The following is a 27,531-nucleotide window of genomic DNA, read 5'->3' on the forward strand; positions in this document are numbered from 1 at the left end:
CCCAGTTGCACAGGGCGGGGTCGAGACCCAGGGTCTCAAGCTTAATGATGAGTTTGGAGGGTACTATTGTGTTGAACATCATTCTTACATAGGCTTTCCTCTTGTCCAGATGGGATAGGGCAGTGTGATGGCGATTGCATCATCATCTGTGGACCTATTGGGGCGGTAAGCTAATTGGAGTGGGTCTAGGGTATCAGGTAGGGTGGAGGTGATATGATCCTTGACTAGTCTCTCAAAGCACTTCATGATGACAGAAGTGAAGGCATACGGGGAGATAGTCATTTAGTTCAGTTACCATAGCTTGCTTGGGCACAGCAACAACGGTGAACATCTTGAAGCATGTGGGGACTGGAATAGGGAGAGATTGAATATGTCCATAATATACAAATAAAACAGCTTGTCTATGACTAACCGGAGACCAGTTGGAAGTAAGCTACTGTAACAAAAAAGGACATATGCTTATATCCACATGAGCTTCTATAGATAACCTTATGGAAAATCTATGACAACCCTGCTTGAGAAAGCCTTCTGGTCAAGAGTTATAATGTGACTGTCCCATGTGTGTGAGGGTTTATGCATGACCGCCTGTCCACAATAACATTTGTCCCACAAAATGTTATAAACCAAAAAGTGGCCAGCAAATCAAACATTCTACATTTTCAACGAAAACCAATGTTGTGGTTGGCCCAGGAACCTAGATCTAACATTATACAATGGGCTTGACAGCGAACAAATGTTTAATCTGTAAGCGGTTTAGGAGAGTGTGTTGGTGACAGAGAGAGAGCGCGCGTCTTCGGTTCTGTATGATTCATCATGGCGAGTTCTACAGCCGTCCCCCCATCAGCAGCGAACGCTCCATCTCTCAAGGTAAACGTCCTCTTCCCAGTAACCGAAAAACGGCCATGCTGGATGACCTCGCCACTGCTAACCTATACGTTATCGTTGCCTATTTTTGAAAATGACGGGATAAGAATTCTTGACGCAGGTAACGTTCAGTAAACACTAAACCGCGTACGACCGACAAAGACAGGCTTGCAATTCAATACACTTGTTTCAACTGCGCCTGTTATTTTTTTTGATATACCGATTTAAAAAACGATTTAACATATCTATATTGCTTTGCCCTATGTGTTTTGAGATGGCAGCTGTAGCATGTGACGACACATTTTATATAACTGCATCACGCCGACGGAATGTTCTGTTATTCGTCTGTTGCTCTTATAACCAGCCTGTCTATTACAGTAGCCTACAGTAGTAGCCTGTTTTTATAGGCTGCCTACCAATGGCTCATAATAACTATGAGGGGTAATCAGTGACGTTATTTCACAGTATTTACTGCATGATCACTTGTTAAAATAGCTTACATTATAGAATAGAAATCAACCACAATTCTTCTTATTATTATGCCTGTTATTATTATATGATTAGCCCTTTGCTTGTGGAGTAATGGTAGCCTAATGTAAATGTAAGCCTTCAGTTCACCTGGCGACAGACTATCGTCTTTCTGCAGGTAAAATGATCTCCTGTGCTGAGCAGAGCAGGGAATTCAACCCTCACACAGGCCCTCACAGACAATACCTAGTCCTATCCTCATTCAATTTACGTCAGAAAACCTCACTGTTCTTTCCGACAACCCCATCTCTCCCTGCTCCCCATCCCATGCTGTTACCAATTATAATTTTTAAAAATAACTTACCCTGTTACTCTCTCATTGTCTGAATACATTACCCGAGTGTGAATGTTTTAATAAGCTTAGGCTTATATGTAGTTGATTACAACCCATGTAAAGTTGTCATCTATATAAAGTTGTTTACAATGTCCTCCCAGGGCTCCGGTAAAGATGTATCCACCAGAAACGGCATGGAAGACAGTGTCCACAGCTTCAAGGTAACATTTTAATCATTTACCCTGTGGTATAATGTATATGGCAACGAGCATTATTCTGTGTAACACATTGTGATCGCTGCCTCATTCACTACAAGTGTGTGCAAAGGCATGTTGTACAGCAATGCTATTTTAATGTGGAACAGTTCAGATATTGCACATACTGCTACATTCGTAATTTATATTGCACGTAAACTGCAATCACAAGATATTTGAAGTTTGTCAGTGTTTGGCAAACTACTGGAGACGCCTACCCCTCCAACTGCCCATTTCAGTGTGGTGAATCAGATTAATCACTTGCCTTCAGTGAGGAGCCCAGCTGCACCATCTTGATGTTTCCTGGATATGATTCTGATATTCATAAAACCTCCCCTGGTTGTCAATCAAAAGGTCCAGGTCACACCAACAGCATGGACACCTCCCTCCACCCACATGGCTCTCCTAATGCCTCTCAGTCCGTTAGATCCAAAAAAACACACATCCCCCTACAAAAACAACAATACTTCCTCCTCAGCAAAATGGAGTCAAATAAATCCACCTGAGATCCTGAGATGTTCATTTTATAGATCCATGGTGGTTAACCCCTTCTGGGGCCCCTCGTTTGGCTTGTGCTCCCCAGACCCCTGTGCTAACCACATCCTCAATGTTGTTGCCCTTTGTGGCCCTCAGAGAGGTAGAGAGAGGAGGATGAGGGCCCTGGTCGATCCAGGAGGTCCTGTGTCGTCTCTGCGGAGAATCCACTTTCCCAGATCACCCTAAGCACCACCTGTCAGTCAGGCTGTGAGCTGTGACCTGTGGTTTGCTTTAGGTCTGATTTACTCTGCTGTCTAATGTTGCACAGGGAGGAGACAGCCAGGCAGGCGGCAGGTGCAGATGGTGATTTGGTGATTAGGAGAAATAGAGGGGAAGAGAAAAGGTTGGAGAGAAAAGGGGTGAGAGCGAGAAAGAGAAAGAGAGAGAGAATTGTCATTGACTGTGCAGGACCATTTAAAGAGTTGGACACTGCTATAGACCATTTTAAGACTTGCGCATTCAGGGCTGGGTTAAGCCTATAATTAATTAATCAATGTCTGAGAAAATGGCCTCATATACTGTAGATGCTACAGACTCATAATTGCATCAGGTCTGTAGTCTTGAACTACTGTATGAGCACCTCTGTAGTACTGTACCTGAGCCTAGCTTGTGTACGCTATAGACCCCTGTGTTGTTACTGTACACACTAGTAGGAATCTGACTCCTGTTTTGTGACCCACCTGAGCTGGATGTTGGAGGATTTATAGTTTGGTAATCCCTGACCAAAGGAGCATGTGATGTTACGCTGAACATGGATTACTTGAAACTCATTCACCTTACACAGCTAAGTCATGCTCACGTGTGCTATTACATTAGTTAACAGAGTTATCAGTATCTCTGTAAATGGGCCTATCTCAGATTCTTCACAGCAGGTCAGAAGTGATTTGTCATGCAACGCACTTCTTAAAAGACGTGTGTGAATTCTGAACTAATGAGAAGACATAGTCATCAGAAACTATACTGTATTTTATCAAATTTGATCACACTGAAGTTTTAAAATATCAATCTGTCAGATTCATGGCTGGATAAGTAAATGGAGATATTAGACCGAAACATTGGTAACCATTGCTGTAGTCAGTGATGTGTGACTGTGAGAAAGAGAGAGAGTATTCTGATAGTGCTCTCTCAGACTGTTGGCCAGCACTACCCCTCTGTAATCTGAAATTACGCAATGCTGTTACAGGTCTGCGTTTACACGTGCAGACAATTCTGATCTTTTTTCCTCTAATTGGTCTTTTGACCAATCCCATCAGATCTTTTCACGTGATACCTTTTTCACAGCTGATTGGTCAAAAGACCAATTAGTGAGAAAAAAGATCAGCATTGGGCTGACTGTGTAAATGTAGCCCAGGAAGGGTAGATCTGAGACAGACCTAATCCAGACAGGCACTGAGAGCAGCCAACCACAGCAGAGCATTTGCCTTTAGCTACTGATCTAGACTAAGTTTGATATTTACCCCCACCCTTATGGTTAATGTTAGGATTGGGGGAGAGTTATCTGATCTGAGAACTGTGGTAAAGGCAACTCCTACCCTGAGAGTGGTTGTGTAAGGTGTCCTCTGTGGTTGTGTTCGTTTATTGAGTAGCTCATGTTCCTAGAAGTTAAAAGCCTGGAGTGTCCTCTACTGGCCAGCGGGAGAGTTGCAGAACTCTGAAGAGCGTGATGAGATACAGTGCATTTGGAAAGTATTCAGACCCCTTGACTTTTTCCATATTTTGTTACTTTATAGCCCTATTCTAAAATTGATTCAATTGTTTTTTCCCCTCATCAATTTCACACACAATACCCCATAATGACAAAGCAAAAATAGGTTTTTAGACATTTTTGCAAAAGTATAAAAAAATACAACACTGAAATATCACATTTACATACAGTAAGTAATCAGACCCTTTACTCAGTACTTTGTTGAAGCACATTTGGCAGCGATTACAGCCTTGAGTCTTCTTGGGTATGACGCTACAAGCTTGGCAGACCTGACTCTCTCCGAATATACTGTCCCCGTCCATATAGCCAGCTGGGTTCTCAGTACATTGCGCAGACAGGAATAAAGAACTCTCTGGGAAAAAGAAAGGCGTTGGTGTATGTTTCATGATTTACTACTCATGGTGTGATTGTGATAACGTACAGGAACTCAAGTCCTTTTGTTCACCTGACCTGGAATACCTCACCAATACATGTCGACCATATTACCTCCCGAGAGAATTCTCTTCGGTTATGGTCACAGCGGTGTATATTCCCTCTCAAGCTGATACCACGGTGGCCCTCAAGGAACTACATTGGATTTAAGGCAAACTGGAAACCACATATCCTGAGGCCACATTTATTGTAGCTGGGGATTTTAACAAAGAACATTTGAGGAAAACACCACCAAAGTTCTATCAACACATTGCCTGTAGTACTCACGCTACAAAACTCTCGACCATTGGCTACAAGGTCCTCCCCTGCCCTCCCTTCGGCAAATCAAATCATGACTCCATTCTGCTCCTCTCTTCCTATAGGCAGAAACTCAAGCAGGAAGTACCCGTGCTAAGGTCTATTCAAAGCTGGTCTGACCAATCAGAATCCATGCTTCAAAATTGCTTTGATCACGTGAACTGGGATATGTTCCGGGTTGCCTCTGAGAATAACATTGACATATACACAGACACGGTGACTGAGTTCAACAGGAAGTGTATAGGAGATGTTGTTCCCACTGTGACTATTAAAATCTACCCTAACCAAAAACTATGGATAGATGGCAGCATTCGCGCAAAACTGAAAGCTAAACACCTTCTTGTCTACTTTGAGGACAACACAGTGCCACCGACGTAGCCCGCTCCCAAGGACTGTGAGCTCTCGTTCTCCATGGCCGACGTGACTAAGACAATTCTGCCGGACCAGACGGTATCCCTAGCCGTGTCCTCAGAGCATGCGCGTGTTTCCGGACATATTCAATCTCTCGCTATCTCAGTCTGCTGTCCCCACTTGCTTCAAGATGTCCAGCATTGTTCCTGTACCCAAGAAAGCAAAGGTAACTGAACTAAATGACTATCGCCCCATAGCACTCAGTTCTGTCATCATGAAGTGCTTTGAGAGGCTTAGTTAAGGATCATATCACCTCCACCTTACCTGACACCCTAGACCCACTATAAATTTGCATACCGCCCCAACAGATCCACAGATGATGCAATCGCCGTTGCACTGTACACTGCCCTATCCCATCTGGACAAGAGGAATACCTATGTAAGAATGCTATTAATTGATTATGGCTCAGCATTCAACACCACAAGCTCATCATTAAGCTTGGGGCCCTGGGTCTCAACCCCAAATTTTGCAATTGGGTCCTGAACTTCCTGATGGGCTGCCCCCAGGTGGTGAAGGTAGGAAACAACACCTCCACTACACTGATCCTCAACACTGGGACCTCACAAGGATGTGTTCTCCCTGTTCACCCATGACTGCGTGGCCACGCACGCCTCCAACTTAATCATCAAGTTTGCAGAAGACACAACAGTACACAACAGCCTGATTGCCAACGATGACGAGACTTCCTACAGGGAGGAGGTGAGGGCCCTGGCTGAGTGGTGCCAGGAAAATAACCTCTCCCTCAACGTCAACAAAATGAAGGAGCTGATCGTGGACTTCAGGAGACAGCAGAGGGAGCACGCCCCTATTCTTATCGACGGAGCCGCAGTGGAGAAGGTGAAAAGTTCCTCGGCGTACACGTCACTAACAATCTGAAATGGTCCACCCACACAGACAGTGTGGTGAAGAAGGCCCCTAAGCCCCTCACAAACTTTTACAGATGTACAATCGAGAGCGTCCTGTCGGGCTGCATCACCGCCTGGTACAGCAACTGCACCGCCCGCAACCTTCACCTGTCCTCCAGGACACCTACAACACTTACAGCACCCGATGACATACAATGACATACAGTATATTACACCCAAAGCAGTGTGTATTATGAGTTTACATCTAAACAATGCCCTCTATATTCCCCCCAGGCGGCTGACCTGGTCATTGAGCTGTCCCAGACCCACAAGGCCAAACCTGACCTGACCAATCTAGTGTTTGGAACTGTGTTCTCTGACCACATGTTGACCATAGAGTGGACCAGCAATGGAGGCTGGCAGAAACCTCACATCAAGCCCTTTGGTAACCTGTCTCTCCACCCGGCCTGCTCAGCCATGCACTACGCTGTGCAGGTAGGAAACACCACCTTGTTAGGCCCTGTTAGAAAGTTAATGTGTCTCACGCTGTCCATTCTTGCTGCCCACCTGACAGTGATGAAGACAACAGTGGAACTATGTTGGTGGATTGTATAGTTATTTATGTATTTATTTTGTACTAAAATAACTTAGGCAATCTATATGTATTTTAAATATGTCTAATAACATTCATTCATTCAAGGATATGACAAAGCAGCAGGAGGCAAAGTTAAAAGTGCAAAATCAGATTCAGATTTATTAAATTATAGTGTTAAAAAATGAAGGATGGCAGAAATATGTCAAAACAAACTGTCAAAATGTCAAAACAAACAACAAGTCTGCAAACGTCCCAAATGAAAAGGAATAGGCTTAAACAGGCATTTATAGCTAATATAACGTACTTGGCACAGGAGGGGTTAAACAGGCTCTCACCAGCCAGATCAGCATCTACACTACAGGTATAGGACTTTCCCCATGGTCGTCACATCTTACAGTCCCAATTTCACTGTCTTCAATCAGGATACAGACTGTGCTGCTGAGATGCTGAGAGTTTTTTGTTGAGAGCTTAAGATGAATGCACTATACTTTAATTGTAGCTCTAATAAGAGCACAGCTAGGAAGGCTGAAGGACATAAAGGGCCAACACAACACAGGGCTACCTTCCCCTATATGCACTGGAACTTACTATCACACACACATAGGTTCAGGAAGCCAATTTCCCATTCCGGTCCTCATTCATTAGATTTACATTTACATTTTAGTATATTCACTCTGTTCAGAGGATGACAGGAGGTCAGTGGTTCTCTCCTGTCTGCCAGTCTTAACCCCTGTCTCTTTCCTCTCCTCTGTTCTGCGGTCAGTTGTTTGAGGGTATGAAGGCATACCGAGATGCTGATAACAAAGTGCGTCTCTTCAGACCCATGCTCAACATGAACCGTATGGCCAAGTCTGCAGAGAGGGCCTGCCTGCCGGTAAGAACACATACAGGCTATGGTACTATACAGCACAAGCCTACAGCCTGGAAAATAATACTCTTATTTATTCTGAACAAAAAGCTTATTTCTATCAAAATTACATCCATGTTAGTGAGCATTTCTCCCTTGCCAGGGTATTCCATCCATCTGACAGGTGTAGCATATCAATAAGCTGATTAAAAAAAACATGATCATTACGTAGGTGAACCTTGTGCTGGGGACAATAAAATGCCACTCTAAAGTGTTATGGGAGCGTGCAATTGGCATGCTGACTGCACTAATGCCCACCAGAGCTGTTGCCAGAGCATTTAATGTAAAAACAATTCTACCATAAGCCGCCTCCAACATTGTTTTAGAGAATTTGGCAGTACGGTCCAACCGCCCTCACAACCGCAGACCACATGTATGGCGTCGTGTGGGCGAGTGGTTTGCTGACGTCAACATTGTGAACAGAGTGCCCCATGGTGGCGGTGGGGTTATGGTATGGGTAGACATAAGCTACGGACAACAAACACAATTGCATTTTATCGATGGCCATTTGAATGCACAGAGATACCGTGATGAGAACCGGAGGCCCATTGTCATGCCATTCATCTGCCGCAATCACCTCATGTTTCAACATGATAATGCACGGCCCCATGTCGCAAGGATCTGTTCCTGGAAGTTGAAAATATCCCAGTTCTTCTATGGCCTGCATACTGACCAGACATGTCACCCATTGAGCATGTTTGGGATGCTCTGGATTGACACGTACGACAATGTGTTTCAGTTTCCGCCAATATTCAGAAACTTCAAACAGCCATTAAAGAGGAAGGGCACAACATTCCACAGGCCACAATCAACAGCCTGATCAACTCAATGTTAAGAAGATGTGTCTCGCTACATGAGGCAAATGGTGGTCACACCAGATACTGACTGGTTTTCTAATCCACGCCCCTACTTTTTTTTTAAAGGTATCTGTGATCAACAAATCCATATCTGTATTACCGGTCATGTGAAACCCATAGATTAGGGCCCAATTAGTTTTTATCAATTTACTAATTTCCTTATATGAACTGTGACTCAGTAAGATCTTTGACATTTTTGCATGTTGCGTTTATGTTTGTGTTCAGTATAGATAGTGTCTCATATCTACAGTGTGGCATATCATGTACAGTACAAGACTGGAACAATGTTCCCCAGGACATCAACATGTTTGTCTCTGATCCGGACCCTGCTAGTACTGACTTTGCAGATAACCTTTTAATTGAGAAAAACTTACTACGACTGTGGAATGTGGTTGTCTCACTTAACTGTCTTAAGATGAATGCACCAACTGTAAGTCACTCTGGATAAGAGCCTGCTAAATTACTTTCTATAGTGTCTGCTGCAGTCACTGAATGTTCTGTTTGTTCATATTTTTGTCCCATTTCTCCTTTCCCGGCTCAACCTTTAATTTGTCCTCTCTCCCGTCCCCCCCTCCCTCCTCCAGGCCTTTGACAGGGCAGAGTTGGTAGAGTGTATCAGGAGGCTGGTACAGGTGGATCTGGAGTGGGTACCCAAGTCAGACTCTGCCAGTCTCTACATGCGACCCACTTTCCTGGGTACTGAGGTGAGGAGATCACCAACCAACCACTCTCTGTCTCCTTCTGTGAGGGACTGTCTCATTCCCTCTCGTATGCTGTGACAGGGCTACCTTCCCATATACTTGTTGGTGAAGTAGTAATCATTCATTTGTGAATAGCTCGAGTATGTCAACTATTGACATGTGTGTATGTGTGTGTGTGTGGCCTGTGTCCCTTCCTAGCCGTCTCTAGGAGTGAAGAAGCCATCCCGTGCTCTGCTTTATGTGATCCTGAGTCCTGTTGGTTCCTATTTCAGTACAGGAGCTAAGCCTGTCTCTCTCTGGGCCGACTCCAAATACATCAGAGCCTGGAGAGGAGGGACTGGAGACTGTAAGATGGGAGGGTAAGAGGAGGGACTGGAGACTGTAAGATGGGAGGGTAAGAGGAAGGACTGGAGACTGTAAGATGGGAGGGTTAAAGGAGGGACTGGAGACTGTAAGATGGGGGATTTAGAGGAGGGACTGGAGACTGTAAGATGGGAGGGTTAGAGGAGGGACTGGAGACTGTAAGATGGGAGGGTTAAAGGAGGGACTGGAGACTGTAAGATGGGGGATTTAGAGGGGGGATGGGAGACTGTAAGATGGGAGGTTAAAGAGACAGAGTCTATGTTCCGATATCCTACATATCACAAGTTAGGATTGGATTTGGTTACTGTACCCTTTGAGTAACGGCAGGTCATGGATGGGAGAGTGTAAGATGGGGGGTTTAGAGGAGGGTCTGGAGACTGTAAGATGGTGCGTTAGAGGAGGGACTGGAGACTGTAAGATGGGAGGGTTAGAGGAGGGACTGGAGACTGTAAGATGGGAGGGTTAGAGGAGGGACTGGAGACTGTAAGATGGGAGGGTTAGAGGAGGGACTGGAGACTGTAAGATGGGAGGGTTAGAGGAGGGACTGGAGACTGTAAGATGGGAGGGTTAGAGGAGGGACTAGAGACTGTAAGATTGTGCGTTAGAGGAGGGACTGGAGACTGTAAGATGGTGCGTTAGAGGAGGGACTGGAGACTGTAAGATGGGAGGGTTAGAGGAGGGCCTGGAGACTGTAAGATGGTGTGTTAGAGGAGGGATGGGAGACTGTAAGATGGGAGAGTTAGAGGAGGGACTGGAGACTGTAAGATGGTGCGTTAGAGGAGGGATGGGCGACTGTAAGATGGGAGAGTTAGAGGAGGGACTGGAGACTGTAAGATGGGAGGGTTAGAGGTGGGCCTGGAGACTGTAAGTTGGTGCGTTAGATGAGGGATGAGAGACTGTAAGATGTGAGGGTTAGAGGATGGACGGGAGACTGTAAGATGGGGGGGTTAGAGGAGGGATGGGAGACTGTAAGATGGGAGGGTTAGAGGATGGACGTGAGACTGTAAGATGCGGGGTTAGAGGAAGGATGGGAGACTGTAAGATGGGAGGGTAAGAGGAGGGACTGGAGACTGTAAGATGGGAGGGTAAGAGGAAGGACTGGAGACTGTAAGATGGGAGGGTTAAAGGAGGGACTGGAGACTGTAAGATGGGGGATTTAGAGGAGGGACTGGAGACTGTAAGATGGGAGGGTTAGAGGAGGGACTGGAGACTGTAAGATGGGAGGGTTAAAGGAGGGACTGGAGACTGTAAGATGGGGGATTTAGAGGGGGGATGGGAGACTGTAAGATGGGAGGTTAAAGAGACAGAGTCTATGTTCCGTTATCCTACATATCACAAGTTAGGATTGGATTTGGTTACTGTACCCTTTGAGTAACGGCAGGTCATGGATGGGAGAGTGTAAGATGGGGGGTTTAGAGGAGGGTCTGGAGACTGTAAGATGGTGCGTTAGAGGAGGGACTGGAGACTGTAAGATGGGAGGGTTAGAGGAGGGACTGGAGACTGTAAGATGGGAGGGTTAGAGGAGGGACTGGAGACTGTAAGATGGGAGGGTTAGAGGAGGGACTGGAGACTGTAAGATGGGAGGGTTAGAGGAGGGACTGGAGACTGTAAGATGGGAGGGTTAGAGGAGGGACTAGAGACTGTAAGATTGTGCGTTAGAGGAGGGACTGGAGACTGTAAGATGGTGCGTTAGAGGAGGGACTGGAGACTGTAAGATGGGAGGGTTAGAGGAGGGCCTGGAGACTGTAAGATGGTGTGTTAGAGGAGGGATGGGAGACTGTAAGATGGGAGGGTTAGAGGAGGGACTGGAGACTGTAAGATGGTGCGTTAGAGGAGGGATGGGAGACTGTAAGATGGGAGGGTTAGAGGAGGGACTGGAGACTGTAAGATGGGAGGGTTAGAGGTGGGCCTGGAGACTGTAAGTTGGTGCGTTAGATGAGGGATGAGAGACTGTAAGATTGGAGGGTTAGAGGAGGGACTGGAGACATTAAGATGTGAGGGTTAGAGGATGGACGGGAGACTGTAAGATGGGGGGGTTAGAGGAGGGATGGGAGACTGTAAGATGGGAGGGTTAGAGGATGGACGTGAGACTGTAAGATGCGGGGTTAGAGGAAGGATGGTAGACTGTAATATGGGAGGGTTAGAGGATGGACGGGAGACTGTAAGATGGGTGGTTTAGAGGAGGGATGGGAGACTGTAAGATGGGGGGTTAGAGGAGGGATGGGAGACTAAGATGAGAGGGTTAGAGGAGGGACTGGAGACTGTAAGATGGGAGGGTTAGAGGATGGACAGGAGACTGTAAGATGGGAGGGTTAGAGGAGGGATGGGAGACTGTAAGATGGGAGGTTAAAGAGACAGAGTCTATGTTCCGATATCCTACATATCACAAGTTAGGATTGGATTTGGTTACTGTACCCTTTGAGTAACGGCAGGTCATGGATGGGAGAGTGTAAGATGGGGGGTTTAGAGGAGGGTCTGGAGACTGTAAGATGGTGCGTTAGAGGAGGGACTGGAGACTGTAAGATGGGAGGGTTAGAGGAGGGACTGGAGACTGTAAGATGGGAGGGTTAGAGGAGGGACTGGAGACTGTAAGATGGGAGGGTTAGAGGAGGGACTGGAGACTGTAAGATGGGAGGGTTAGAGGAGGGACTGGAGACTGTAAGATGGGAGGGTTAGAGGAGGGACTAGAGACTGTAAGATTGTGCGTTAGAGGAGGGACTGGAGACTGTAAGATGGTGCGTTAGAGGAGGGACTGGAGACTGTAAGATGGGAGGGTTAGAGGAGGGCCTGGAGACTGTAAGATGGTGTGTTAGAGGAGGGATGGGAGACTGTAAGATGGGAGAGTTAGAGGAGGGACTGGAGACTGTAAGATGGTGCGTTAGAGGAGGGATGGGAGACTGTAAGATGGGAGAGTTAGAGGAGGGACTGGAGACTGTAAGATGGGAGGGTTAAAGGAGGGACTGGAGACTGTAAGATGGGGGATTTAGAGGAGGGACTGGAGACTGTAAGATGGGGGATTTAGAGGGGGGATGGGAGACTGTAAGATGGGAGGTTAAAGAGACAGAGTCTATGTTCCGATATCCTACATATCACAAGTTAGGATTGGATTTGGTTACTGTACCCTTTGAGTAACGGCAGGTCATGGATGGGAGAGTGTAAGATGGGGGGTTTAGAGGAGGGTCTGGAGACTGTAAGATGGTGCGTTAGAGGAGGGACTGGAGACTGTAAGATGGGAGGGTTAGAGGAGGGACTGGAGACTGTAAGATGGGAGGGTTAGAGGAGGGACTGGAGACTGTAAGATGGGAGGGTTAGAGGAGGGACTGGAGACTGTAAGATGGGAGGGTTAGAGGAGGGACTGGAGACTGTAAGATGGGAGGGTTAGAGGAGGGACTAGAGACTGTAAGATTGTGCGTTAGAGGAGGGACTGGAGACTGTAAGATGGTGCGTTAGAGGAGGGACTGGAGACTGTAAGATGGGAGGGTTAGAGGAGGGCCTGGAGACTGTAAGATGGTGTGTTAGAGGAGGGATGGGAGACTGTAAGATGGGAGAGTTAGAGGAGGGACTGGAGACTGTAAGATGGTGCGTTAGAGGAGGGATGGGCGACTGTAAGATGGGAGAGTTAGAGGAGGGACTGGAGACTGTAAGATGGGAGGGTTAGAGGTGGGCCTGGAGACTGTAAGTTGGTGCGTTAGATGAGGGATGAGAGACTGTAAGATGTGAGGGTTAGAGGATGGACGGGAGACTGTAAGATGGGGGGGTTAGAGGAGGGATGGGAGACTGTAAGATGGGAGGGTTAGAGGATGGACGTGAGACTGTAAGATGCGGGGTTAGAGGAAGGATGGGAGACTGTAAGATGGGAGGGTAAGAGGAGGGACTGGAGACTGTAAGATGGGAGGGTAAGAGGAAGGACTGGAGACTGTAAGATGGGAGGGTTAAAGGAGGGACTGGAGACTGTAAGATGGGGGATTTAGAGGAGGGACTGGAGACTGTAAGATGGGAGGGTTAGAGGAGGGACTGGAGACTGTAAGATGGGAGGGTTAAAGGAGGGACTGGAGACTGTAAGATGGGGGATTTAGAGGGGGGATGGGAGACTGTAAGATGGGAGGTTAAAGAGACAGAGTCTATGTTCCGTTATCCTACATATCACAAGTTAGGATTGGATTTGGTTACTGTACCCTTTGAGTAACGGCAGGTCATGGATGGGAGAGTGTAAGATGGGGGGTTTAGAGGAGGGTCTGGAGACTGTAAGATGGTGCGTTAGAGGAGGGACTGGAGACTGTAAGATGGGAGGGTTAGAGGAGGGACTGGAGACTGTAAGATGGGAGGGTTAGAGGAGGGACTGGAGACTGTAAGATGGGAGGGTTAGAGGAGGGACTGGAGACTGTAAGATGGGAGGGTTAGAGGAGGGACTGGAGACTGTAAGATGGGAGGGTTAGAGGAGGGACTAGAGACTGTAAGATTGTGCGTTAGAGGAGGGACTGGAGACTGTAAGATGGTGCGTTAGAGGAGGGACTGGAGACTGTAAGATGGGAGGGTTAGAGGAGGGCCTGGAGACTGTAAGATGGTGTGTTAGAGGAGGGATGGGAGACTGTAAGATGGGAGGGTTAGAGGAGGGACTGGAGACTGTAAGATGGTGCGTTAGAGGAGGGATGGGAGACTGTAAGATGGGAGGGTTAGAGGAGGGACTGGAGACTGTAAGATGGGAGGGTTAGAGGTGGGCCTGGAGACTGTAAGTTGGTGCGTTAGATGAGGGATGAGAGACTGTAAGATTGGAGGGTTAGAGGAGGGACTGGAGACATTAAGATGTGAGGGTTAGAGGATGGACGGGAGACTGTAAGATGGGGGGGTTAGAGGAGGGATGGGAGACTGTAAGATGGGAGGGTTAGAGGATGGACGTGAGACTGTAAGATGCGGGGTTAGAGGAAGGATGGTAGACTGTAATATGGGAGGGTTAGAGGATGGACGGGAGACTGTAAGATGGGTGGTTTAGAGGAGGGATGGGAGACTGTAAGATGGGGGGTTAGAGGAGGGATGGGAGACTAAGATGAGAGGGTTAGAGGAGGGACTGGAGACTGTAAGATGGGAGGGTTAGAGGATGGACAGGAGACTGTAAGATGGGAGGGTTAGAGGAGGGATGGGAGACTGTAAGATGGGAGGTTAAAGAGACAGAGTCTATGTTCCGATATCCTACATATCACAAGTTAGGATTGGATTTGGTTACTGTACCCTTTGAGTAACGGCAGGTCATGGATGGGAGAGTGTAAGATGGGGGGTTTAGAGGAGGGTCTGGAGACTGTAAGATGGTGCGTTAGAGGAGGGACTGGAGACTGTAAGATGGGAGGGTTAGAGGAGGGACTGGAGACTGTAAGATGGGAGGGTTAGAGGAGGGACTGGAGACTGTAAGATGGGAGGGTTAGAGGAGGGACTGGAGACTGTAAGATGGGAGGGTTAGAGGAGGGACTGGAGACTGTAAGATGGGAGGGTTAGAGGAGGGACTAGAGACTGTAAGATTGTGCGTTAGAGGAGGGACTGGAGACTGTAAGATGGTGCGTTAGAGGAGGGACTGGAGACTGTAAGATGGGAGGGTTAGAGGAGGGCCTGGAGACTGTAAGATGGTGTGTTAGAGGAGGGATGGGAGACTGTAAGATGGGAGAGTTAGAGGAGGGACTGGAGACTGTAAGATGGGAGGGTTAGAGGTGGGCCTGGAGACTGTAAGTTGGTGCGTTAGATGAGGGATGAGAGACTGTAAGATGTGAGGGTTAGAGGATGGACGGGAGACTGTAAGATGGGGGGGTTAGAGGAGGGATGGGAGACTGTAAGATGGGAGGGTTAGAGGATGGACGTGAGACTGTAAGATGCGGGGTTAGAGGAAGGATGGGAGACTGTAAGATGGGAGGGTAAGAGGAGGGACTGGAGACTGTAAGATGGGAGGGTAAGAGGAAGGACTGGAGACTGTAAGATGGGAGGGTTAAAGGAGGGACTGGAGACTGTAAGATGGGGGATTTAGAGGAGGGACTGGAGACTGTAAGATGGGAGGGTTAGAGGAGGGACTGGAGACTGTAAGATGGGAGGGTTAAAGGAGGGACTGGAGACTGTAAGATGGGGGATTTAGAGGGGGGATGGGAGACTGTAAGATGGGAGGTTAAAGAGACAGAGTCTATGTTCCGTTATCCTACATATCACAAGTTAGGATTGGATTTGGTTACTGTACCCTTTGAGTAACGGCAGGTCATGGATGGGAGAGTGTAAGATGGGGGGTTTAGAGGAGGGTCTGGAGACTGTAAGATGGTGCGTTAGAGGAGGGACTGGAGACTGTAAGATGGGAGGGTTAGAGGAGGGACTGGAGACTGTAAGATGGGAGGGTTAGAGGAGGGACTGGAGACTGTAAGATGGGAGGGTTAGAGGAGGGACTGGAGACTGTAAGATGGGAGGGTTAGAGGAGGGACTGGAGACTGTAAGATGGGAGGGTTAGAGGAGGGACTAGAGACTGTAAGATTGTGCGTTAGAGGAGGGACTGGAGACTGTAAGATGGTGCGTTAGAGGAGGGACTGGAGACTGTAAGATGGGAGGGTTAGAGGAGGGCCTGGAGACTGTAAGATGGTGTGTTAGAGGAGGGATGGGAGACTGTAAGATGGGAGGGTTAGAGGAGGGACTGGAGACTGTAAGATGGTGCGTTAGAGGAGGGATGGGAGACTGTAAGATGGGAGGGTTAGAGGAGGGACTGGAGACTGTAAGATGGGAGGGTTAGAGGTGGGCCTGGAGACTGTAAGTTGGTGCGTTAGATGAGGGATGAGAGACTGTAAGATTGGAGGGTTAGAGGAGGGACTGGAGACATTAAGATGTGAGGGTTAGAGGATGGACGGGAGACTGTAAGATGGGGGGGTTAGAGGAGGGATGGGAGACTGTAAGATGGGAGGGTTAGAGGATGGACGTGAGACTGTAAGATGCGGGGTTAGAGGAAGGATGGTAGACTGTAATATGGGAGGGTTAGAGGATGGACGGGAGACTGTAAGATGGGTGGTTTAGAGGAGGGATGGGAGACTGTAAGATGGGGGGTTAGAGGAGGGATGGGAGACTAAGATGAGAGGGTTAGAGGAGGGACTGGAGACTGTAAGATGGGAGGGTTAGAGGATGGACAGGAGACTGTAAGATGGGAGGGTTAGAGGAGGGATGGGAGACTGTAAGATGGGAGGTTAAAGAGACAGAGTCTATGTTCCGATATCCTACATATCACAAGTTAGGATTGGATTTGGTTACTGTACCCTTTGAGTAACGGCAGGTCATGGATGGGAGACTGTAAGATGGTGCGTTAGAGGAGGGACTGGAGACTGTAAGATGGTGCGTTAGAGGAGGTACTGGAGACTGTAAGATGGTGCGTTAGAGGAGGGACTGGAGACTGTAAGATGGGAGGGTTAGAGGAGGGACTGGAGACTGTAAGATGGGAGGGTTAGAGGAGGGACTGGAGACTGTAAGATGGGAGGGTTAGAGGAGAGACTAGAGACTGTAAGATTGTGCGTTAGAGGAGGGACTGGAGACTGTAAGATGGTGCGTTAGAGGAGGGACTGGAGACTGTAAGATGGGAGGGTTAGAGGAGGGCCTGGAGACTGTAAGATGGTGTGTTAGAGGAGGGATGGGAGACTGTAAGATGGGAGGGTTAGAGGAGGGACTGGAGATTGTAAGATGGGAGGGTTAGAGGTGGGCCTGGAGACTGTAAGTTGGTGCGTTAGATGAGGGATGAGAGACTGTAAGATTGGAGGGTTAGAGGTGGGCCTGGAGACTGTAAGTTGGTGCGTTAGATGAGGGATGAGAGACTGTAAGATGGGAGGGTTAGAGGAGGGACTGGAGACTGTAAGATGGGAGGGTTAGAGGAGGGACTGGAGACTGTAAGATGTGAGGGTTAGAGGATGGACGGGAGACTGTAAGATGGGGGATTTAGAGGGGGGATGGGAGACTGCAAGATGAGCGGGTTAGAGGATGGACGGGAGACTGTAAGATGGGGGGTTTAGAGGATGGACGGGAGACTGTAAGATGGGGGGTTTAGAGGATGGACGGGAGACTGTAAGATGGGAGGGTTAGAGGAGGGATGGGAGACTGTAAGATGGGAGGGTTAGAGGAGGGATGGGAGACTGTAAGATGGGAGGTTAAAGAGACAGAGTATATGTTCCAATATCCTATCACAAGTTATCACAAGTTAGGATTGGATTTGGTTACTGTACCCTTTGAGTAACGGCAGGTCATGGATGGGAGAGTGTAAGATGGGGGGTTTAGAGGAGGGTCTGGAGACTGTAAGATGGTGCGTTAGAGGAGGGCCTGGAGACTGTAAGATGGGAGGGTTAGAGGAGGGACTTGAGACTTGAAGATGGTGCGATATAGGAGGGACTGGAGACTGTAAGATGGTGCGTTAGAGGAGGGACTGGAGACTGTAAGATGGGATGGTTAGAGGAGGGACTGGAGACTGTAAGATGGGAGGGTTAGAGGAGGGACTGGAGACTGTAAGATGGGAGGGTTAAAGGAGGGACTGGAGACTGTAAGATGGGGGATTTAGAGGGGGGATGGGAGACTGTAAGATGGGAGGTTAAAGAGACAGAGTCTATGTTCCGATATCCTGCATATCACAAGTTAGGATTGGATTTGGTTACTGTACCCTTTGAGTAACGGCAGGTCATGGATGGGAGACTGTAAGATGGTGCGTTAGAGGAGGGACTGGAGACTGTAAGATGGTGCGTTAGAGGAGGGACTGGAGACTGTAAGATGGGAGGGTTAGCGGAGGGCCTGGAGACTGTAAGATGGTGTGTTAGAGGAGGGATGGGAGACTGTAAGATGGGAGGGTTAGAGGAGGGACTGGAGACTGTAAGATGGGAGGGTTAGAGGTGGGCCTGGAGACTGTAAGTTGGTGCGTTAGATGAGGGATGAGAGACTGTAAGATTGGAGGGTTAGAGGAGGGACTGGAGACTGTAAGATGGTGCGTTAGAGGAGGAATGGGAAACTGTAAGATGGGAGGGTTAGAGGTGTGCCTGGAGACTGTAAGTTGGTGCGTTAGATGAGGGATGAGAGACTGTAAGATTGGAGGGTTAGAGGTGGGCCTGGAGACTGTAAGTTGGTGCGTTAGATGAGGGATGAGAGACTGTAAGATGGGAGGGTTAGAGGAGGGACTGGAGACTGTAAGATGTGAGGGTTAGAGGATGGACGGGAGACTGTAAGATGGGGGATTTAGAGGGGGGATGGGAGACTGCAAGATGGGCGGGTTAGAGGATGGACGAGAGACTGTAAGATGGGGGGTTTAGAGGATGGACGGGAGACTGTAAGATGGGGGGTTTAGAGGATGGACGGGAGACTGTAAGATGGGAGGGTTAGAGGAGGGATGGGAGACTGTAAGATGGGAGGGTTAGAGGATGGACGGGAGACTGTAAGATGGGGGGTTTAGATGAGGGATGGGAGACTGTAAGATGGGGGGTTTAGAGGATGGACGGGAGACTGTAAGATGGGGGGTTTAGAGGATGGACGGGAGACTGTAAGATGGGGGGTTTAGAGGATGGACGGGAGACTGTAAGATGGGAGGGTTAGAGGAGGGACTGGAGACTGTAAGATGGGAGGGTTAGAGGAGGGACTTGAGACTGGAGGATGGTGCTATATAGGAGGAACTGGAGACTGTAAGATGGTGCGTTAGAGGAGGGACTGGAGACTGTAAGATGGGAGGGTTAGGGGAGGGACTGGAGACTGTAAGATTCTGAGGGTTAGAGGAGGGACTGGAGACTGTAAGATGCGAGGGTTAGAGGAGGGACTAGAGACTGCAAGATGGTGCGTTAGAGGAGGGATGGGAGACTGTAAGATGGGAGGTTAAAGAGACAGAGTATATGTTCCAATATCCTACATATCACAAGTTAGGATTGGATTTGGTTACTGTACCCTTTGAGTAACGGCAGGTCATGGATGGGAGAGTGTAAGATGGGGGGTTTAGAGGAGGGTCTGGAGACTGTAAGATGGTGCGTTAGAGGAGGGCCTGGAGACTGTAAGATGGGAGGGTTAGAGGAGGAACTTGAGACTGGAAGATGGTGCGATATAGGAGGGACTGGAGACTGTAAGATGGTGCGTTAGAGGAGGGACTGGAGACTGTAAGATGGGATGGTTAGAGGAGGGACTGGAGACTGTAAGATGGGAGGGTTAGAGGAGGGACTGGAGACTGTAAGATGGGAGGGTTAGAGGAGGGACTTGAGACTGGAGGATGGTGCTATATAGGAGGAACTGGAGACTGTAAGATGGTGCGTTAGAGGAGGGACTGGAGACTGTAAGATGGGAGGGTTAGAGGAGGGACTGGAGACTGTAAGATTCTGAGGGTTAGAGGAGGGACTGGAGACTGTAAGATGCGAGGGTTAGAGGAGGGACTAGAGACTGCAAGATGGTGCGTTAGAGGAGGGATGGGAGACTGTAAGATGGGAGGATTAGAGGAGGGACTGGAGACTGTAAGATGGGAGGGTTAGAGGTGGGCCTGGAGACTGTAAGTTGGTGCATTAGAGGAGGGATGAGAGACTGTAAGATGGGAGTGTTAGACGATGGACTGGAGACTGTAAGATGTGGGTTTAGAGGAGGGATGGGAGACTGTAAGATGGGGGGTTTAGAGGATGGACGGGAGACTGTAAGATGGGGGGTTTAGAGGAGGGATGGGAGACTGTAAGATGGGGGGTTTAGATGAGGGATGGGAGACTGTAAGATGGGTGGTTTAGAGGATGGACGGGAGACTGTAAGATGGGAGGGTTAGATGAGGGATGGGAGACTGTAAGATGTGGGTTTAGAGGAGGGATGGGAGACTGTAAGATGGGAGGGTTAGAGGATGGACGGGAGACTGTAAGATGGGAGGGTTAGACGAGGGATGGGAGACTGTAAGATGGGAGGGTTAGAGGATGGCCGGGAGACAGTAAGATGGTGGGTTTAGAGGAGGGATGGGAGACTGTAAGATGGGAGGGTTATAGAGACAGAGTCTATGTTCCAATATCCTACATATCACAAGTTAGGATTGGATTTGGTTACTGTACCCTTTGAGTAAAGGCAGGTCAGACATGACAGTATTCTTTTGAGATGCAGTAAAATGCTTGCTTTACAACGTGTTCTACTAATTTATCCTCACCCTGATATCCCCACCCTGCCAACACTACTAATACAGCTTTACTCCAGATGCAACTCTAAAGAGCTTTGGATTTCATTGTGACACCAGTTATGTACAGTACACAATAGAGGCCAATGCTAGGTTACTCTAACAAACGGAACAGTGTCAAATCATTCGGATTGCGACACATGGAATTTAAATGTAAACTGACAACTCTCGTTTGTGGATTAAAATGAACATGAACATGGGGAGTTGTTTACAGGAACTACGGAGCATCTATCTACGCCCAGTATGAAGCCGTGGATTATGGGTGCCAGCAGGTCCTCTGGCTGTACGGAGACGACCATCAAATCACAGAGGTCGGAACCATGAACATGTTCCTCTTCTGGAATAATGAGAATGGAGGTAATCATGATCACTTTCAGTGTCATGGCCAATGAGATTAGAGATAATAACTTTTCTTTACAGGGCTATTGCAGTTGAACAAGACCAAAGGATATACAGGTTGCGTTCCCATGCTCAGACATTCCATGCATCAACCAATAGTTGTATGCCACATAATTGCTAGAACATATGACGTGGTTAGCTAACACTTAAAATTCCTATCCCGGCATTGTAAGATCTGGCATGCGTCAGCAACGTCTGAGCAGGGGAACACGACCATCCTCCTCTGGATCGGTTGATATGGACATAATATTACTGAACAGGAAATGGATCTTTGTGTCTGATTGTACAACAGCGACATCTAGTGGGCATAGTGTATATCACAGCAGCTGCAGTCTCACATAGCCAGTGCTGTTCTTCACCTCTTCTCTTATCTCTGTAAACTGGGTTCAGATCAGATATTCCATTGACACTAAATGACCTGTTTAATTCATTTGTGCATCCAACGTTTTTCTTTCCAGAGGAGGAGCTGGCAACACCCCCTCTGGATGGAATAATCCTACCTGGGATCACGCGGCAGAGCATCCTGGAACTCACCAGGAAATGGGTATGAGAGAGAGAATTATATACAGTACATTCAGAATGTATTCAGACCCCTGTTGTTATGTTATAGCCTTGTTCTAAAATGAGTTAAATAGTTTTTTCCCCCTCATTAATCTACACACAGTATCCCATAATGACAAAGCAAAAAAATGAGAGCTATCTTCTGTATACCACCCCTACCATGTCACAACACAACTGATTGGCTCAAACACATTAAGAAGGAAAGAAATTCCACAGATGAACTTATAAGAAGACGCACCTGTTAATTGAAATGCATTCCAGGTGACTACTGCATGAAGCTGGTTGAGAGAATGCCAAGCGTGTGCAAAACTGTCATCAAGGCAAAGTGTGGCTACTTTGAAGAATCTAAAATATATTTTGATTTGTTTAACTGTTTTTTGGTCACTACATGATCCCATATGTGTTATTTCATAGTTTTGATTTATTCACTATTATTCTACAATGTAGAAAATAGTAAACATAAAGAAAAACCCTGAAATGAGTAGGTGTGTCCAAACTTTTGACTGGTACTGTAAATAGACAGGGTAAGGGGCAAGGACAATGTGTTCTCTAAGGGTAAGACACAAGATAGTTCAACAACAACACAGGGCACAAGCTAGGGGGCAAGAGAGAGATAGAGGGTTGAACTTTCCATGGCACTCTGGGTTTAAGGGAAAGATGGACTTGACACCCGCATGGACATACTAGCAGGGTTGCTTCCATCTGCTACAGGGGCACAGGCACTATACCAGGGGTTATCACTGGCCATTAAACCAGTAGCCTGGTTGCCAGATCAGATACATGTATACCTGTATTTTCCTCCTCCACTTCCCTCTCTCCTCATCCACCTCCCTCTCTCCTCATCGACTCTCCTCTTCTAGGGGGAGTTTAAGGTGTGTGAGCGGTACCTGACCATGGCAGACCTGCGCTGTGCTCTGAAAGAGGGCCGTGTTAAGGAGATGTTTGGCTCTGGTACTGCATGTGTGGTCAGTCCCGTGGGACGCATACTCTACCAGGGAGAGGTACACAACTACTACTCACTACCCTTACAACATATGGATGACTGAATGGATGGATGACTGAATGGATGGATGACTGAATGGATGACTGAATGGATGGATGACTGAATGGATGGATGACTGAATGGATGACTGAATGGATGGATGACTAAATGGATGACTGAATGGATGGATGACTAAATGGATGACTGAATGGATGGATGACTAAATGGATGACTGAATGGATGGATGACTAAATGGATGACTGAATGGATGGATGACTGAATGGATGGATGACTAAATGGAGGAATGAATGATTCCAATCAAGCAATTTCACATGTTTAACACTTTGTCATAAACCGCTGAACAGCTACTCCAGAACATAGTCTTTTTTAAATTGTGTGTGTGTGTGTCTCTCTAGAACCTACATATCCCCTGCCAGGAGGATTTCCCCCAGCTGGCCTCTAGACTGATGAAGGAGCTCACAGATATACAGGTTAGAGACACCCCACTGGTCACAGACATCAATTCAATGTCTATTCCACACTGGTTCAACGTAATTGAATTCAACCAGTGTGTGGTCAGTGAGACACGTGTAACAGAGGTAGATTGTACTTTAACCTCCTCTCGCGCTATCAAATTGGAACCTTTTCAGAGGCGCAGCTGGCTAAGAAGTTGTCCGGTTGGCGGTCATGTTTGTTTGCGAAGCAGTGGATCACTCATTTGAGCCCAGAACGTGGACAGGGACAGGGAAGAAAGCTATACTGTTAGGCAAGCACAGTGTACTTCGTCACGCACGCAACCAAACATGTACGTATGTATGCAGGCACACACAGCAGATGTGGCCTCTCCCAAAGTAATGGTAACAGCTGGATGGACGTCAGGGCCTGCCAACTGTCTGATCTAGACTGATGTCATCCTCAGCACACAGTCTATTCCATAGAGATACATACTAGATTCATCTCGATTCTGTCTCCTCTGTGTTAGTGTATCAGGGCGGTTTTGTATTAGTAAAGTGCAGTGGGTATTCTGCCCTGTAGCTTGCCACATATCTGTATGTTCTACTGTCCATCACCTTGGTTAAGAGCTGTAAAGGGATACCATCCCACTCACCCGGCCTGCCTACCAGAATATCTGGTGTTAAACTGAGTGGGTCATTCATTCAGTGTAGATCTTTCTCAGTATCTCTCTCTCTCTGTCTGGCCGTCTCTCTGTTACGTCTGTGAGTTTGTGTTCCTCTCTGCCTCATATCATTTCACCCTGTCAGGGCTAGGTCAGGTGATTATTGTTTTCCCTCTGAATCTCCTCATCGGCACAGCTTTGTGTAAGAGCTTGCGTGTGTCTCTTCTGCCCAATCACTAGTGCTGTGTGTGTGTATCTGTGCGTTTGTACCTGTGTGTGTATCTGTTTGTGTATGTGTGTGTGCATGCCTGCCTGCCTGTGTGTGTAAACCTTATCTGAGTGTATGTGTGGCCCTAGCGATAGCTTCTCCCCCCCCCTTTAGCTCATTGTGGCGCCGACACACACCCAGACAGAGGAGATAGGAGGAGGTTCATGTAGTAATGGCTGGGCAGGGATGGGAGATAGAGCAGACACACAGCCCTGAAAGCTCTCATTAAGATGCCTGCTGTAATTACACAAACTTAATTATTGTCTCAGCCTTTGTGATCAAAGCCAAGACACCGCAAAGCTGCTTGAACAAGAGAGAGAGAGAGAGAGAGAGAGAGAGAGAGAGAGAGAGAGAGAGAGAGAGAGGCAGGGAGGGGAGGGGAGGGGAGGGGAGAGACGGAGGAGCCTAATGAACAATAACATCGACAAAATTAAGAAAAAAAACTCCAGCCTGATGTTAAATCTGTTGACATTTAATTTGGATGAGAAACAGAATGGCATCCCCAAGAAGAAGACATTGGGCACAACAAACACGTTGTCTAAGACGAGGGGAGTGAGGGATGAGTAGAGGGATGAAAGACGGGTTTACTAACACGGCCCTCCGTTTCTCTTTCATGTTAATTAGAAATTGCATTTCTTTTGTTTCTCATCGCGGGTGCTTATTTATTTTCCCGACTCCGTCCATTAGAACTAATTTGCAACATGAGACGTAAATAATTGGATTTGTCTCCGCGGTTGTCGCAGTTCAGGAACATTCTGTTTTGATTTGGTTGTTGTTTTGTGTGTGGCTGAGTTTGCAAGATTTGCTCGGCATATTTGTTCTTTTTGTTTTGTGTTTTCGGTTGCACCATTCAATGTGTTGTAGGCAAGGAGTTAAAACAGTTTGCTAATGTAATTGTTGGCCTGTGTTTTTATGCCTGTTTGACCCCAGTTTAACCTTTGACCTTCTGATTACCTTTTCTTTCCTTGGTCACAGTACGGCCGGACCCAGAGTGACTGGTCTGTCCTCGTGTAACCAAGACAAAGTGGTGTGGGTATCTGGGACAAGCACACACAAACTGCATATGCATATACGCAGACACACACACACTCAGTTTGAAATCCCATAGGGTCAGTAGCAATATTATTCCACTCTAACTCTGCTCAAATTGTGCACGACCTCCCCATTAACACGCCCTGCCCTGCGCAGAACTGACACGCAGACGGCGCAGATCTCAATAGTCTTCCCCGGTGTGGCAGCCCTGCTAAAGGGTTAGCTCTAAAATATTACCAGCACAAGGCTTAGAGGAGTAGCAATGACCAGCAACTAATGTTAAACCACTTTGACTCAGTAGCCCTTTAGAAGGGTCATGTTACTTATGCAGAGGTTATGTATTTCAGTATCGTTACATGCACGTGTGTGTTTGAACCCCTGTCATGCGAAAACCTTCTTTTTGAGTATGGCATTTCTATTTTTAATAGATGATTTTAGAATTGTATTTCGCACAATTATATACATTTTAATGTGAGCTTAAATGACGGAGCAAGTTTATCATGGAACGCAGTTTAGTACTGCTAAAAGAGAATGATGAATGAATTCAAAGAGGGCACCGGAAATAAGCCCTGATATATCAGAGTGAGAGAGATCCCTGACGCCTGAAGCTTGGAACCTAGAGTGGTAGAATGATACACCAACCACTGGTATCAAAGAAAGCACAAGTCGAAGTAGCACGTAGTAATATCATTCCACGCCAGTTGCTGTGCACAATCAAGTGTGTGATGCTTAATGTCAAAATGTATGTTATATCTACAATCTGTTGATGGTGACGCCTAATCAAACATAATACTGGTCATTTGTGTAGAGATGTACTATCATGGACCAATGTCTGTCATTTACTGTAGACCTGTATTGACCTAAATTTACTGTAGACCTGTATTGACCTAAATTTACTGTAGACCTGGATTGTCCTATATTTACTGTAGACCTGGATTGTCCTAAATTTACTGTAGACCTGGATTGACCTAAATTTACTGTAGACCTGGATTGACCTAAATTTACTGTAGACCTGGATTGACCTACATTTACTGTAGACCTGGATTGACCTAAATTTACTGTAGACCTGGATTGACCTACATTTACTGTAGACCTGGATTGTCCTAAATTTACTGTAGACCTGGATTGACCTAAATTTACTGTAGACCTGGATTGACCTAAATTTACTGAAGACCTGGATTGACCTAAATTTACTGAAGACCTGGATTGACCTAAATTTACTGTAGACTTGGATTTACCTAAATTTACTGTAGACCTGGATTGACCTAAATTTACTGTAGACCTGGATTGTCCTAAATTTACTGTAGACCTGGATTGACCTAAATTTACTGTTGACCTGGATTGACCTAAATTTACTGTAGACCTGGATTGACCTAAATTTACTGTAGACCTGGATTGACCTAAATTTACTGTAGACCTGGATTGACCTAAATTTACTGAAGACCTGGATTGACCTAAATTTACTGTAGACCTGGATTGACCTAAATTTACTGTAGACCTGGATTTACCTAAATTTACTGAAGACCTGGATTGACCTAAATTTACTGTAGACCTGGATTAACCTAAATTTACTGTAGACCTGGATTGACCTAAATTTACTGTAGACCTGGATTGACCTAAATTTACTGTAGACCTGGATTGACCTAAATTTACTATAGACCTTGATTGACCTAAATTTACTGTAGACCTGGATTGACCTAAATTTACTGTAGACCTGGATTGACCTAAATTTACTGTAGACCTGGATTGACCTAAATTTACTGTAAACCTGGATTGACCTAAATTTACTGTAGACCTGGATTGACCTACATTTACTGTAGACCTGGATTGACCTAAATTTACTGTAGACCTGGATTAACCTAAATTTACTGTAGACCTGGATTGACCTAAATTTACTGTAGACCTGGATTGACCTAAATTTACTGTAGACCTGGATTAACCTAAATTTACTGTAGACCTGGATTGACCTAAATTTACTGTAGACCTGGATTGACCTAAATTTACTGTAGACCTGGATTGACCTAAATTTACTGTAGACCTGGATTAACCTAAATTTACTGTAGACCTGGATTAACCTAAATTTACTGTAGACCTGGATTAACCTAAATTTACTGTAGACCTGGATTAACCTAAATTTACTGTAGACCTGGATTGACCTACATTTACTGTAGACCTGGATTAACCTAAATTTACTGTAGACCTGGATTAACCTAAATTTACTGTAGACCTGGATTAACCTAAATTTACTGTAGACCTGGATTAACCTACATTTACTGTAGACCTGGATTGACCTAAATTTACTGTAGACCTGGATTGACCTAAATTCACTGTAGACCTGGATTAACCTAAATTTACTGTAGACCTGGATTAACCTAAATTTACTGTAGACCTGGATTGACCTAAATTTACTGTAGACCTGGATTAACCTAAATTTACTGTAGACCTGGATTGAC

The 27,531-nt window shown here is 46.6% G+C and overlaps 1 protein-coding gene across 1 annotated transcript; it reads left to right on the top strand.

Annotated features, from left to right (window-relative positions):
* Positions 1-689: 689 nt before the first annotated feature.
* On the top strand, positions 690-27,531 carry bcat1 (branched chain amino-acid transaminase 1, cytosolic). The gene is made up of 11 exons (XM_036944603.1): positions 690-867; positions 1,828-1,887; positions 6,442-6,642; positions 7,506-7,616; positions 9,091-9,210; positions 9,406-9,566; positions 20,934-21,076; positions 21,577-21,662; positions 22,540-22,680; positions 23,078-23,152; positions 25,022-27,531. Exons 1-11 carry the CDS (start codon positions 814-816, stop codon positions 25,058-25,060), a joined length of 1,191 nt encoding a protein of 396 aa, XP_036800498.1. The 5' UTR covers positions 690-813; the 3' UTR covers positions 25,061-27,531.

This window comes from Oncorhynchus mykiss, chromosome 15 (genome assembly GCF_013265735.2).
Source record: "Oncorhynchus mykiss isolate Arlee chromosome 15, USDA_OmykA_1.1, whole genome shotgun sequence".
Taxonomy (NCBI): domain Eukaryota; kingdom Metazoa; phylum Chordata; class Actinopteri; order Salmoniformes; family Salmonidae; genus Oncorhynchus; species Oncorhynchus mykiss.

Excerpts from the sequence above, each read along its gene's own strand:
- bcat1 (XM_036944603.1), top strand. The coding sequence starts at position 814 with ATGGCGAGTTCTACAGCCGTCCCCCCATCAGCAGCGAACGCTCCATCT. Across the intron at positions 6,643-7,505 it reads CCATGCACTACGCTGTGCAG|TTGTTTGAGGGTATGAAGGC; the intron begins GTAGGAAACACC and ends TTCTGCGGTCAG. Across the intron at positions 23,153-25,021 it reads AGGAGCTCACAGATATACAG|TACGGCCGGACCCAGAGTGA; the intron begins GTTAGAGACACC and ends CCTTGGTCACAG.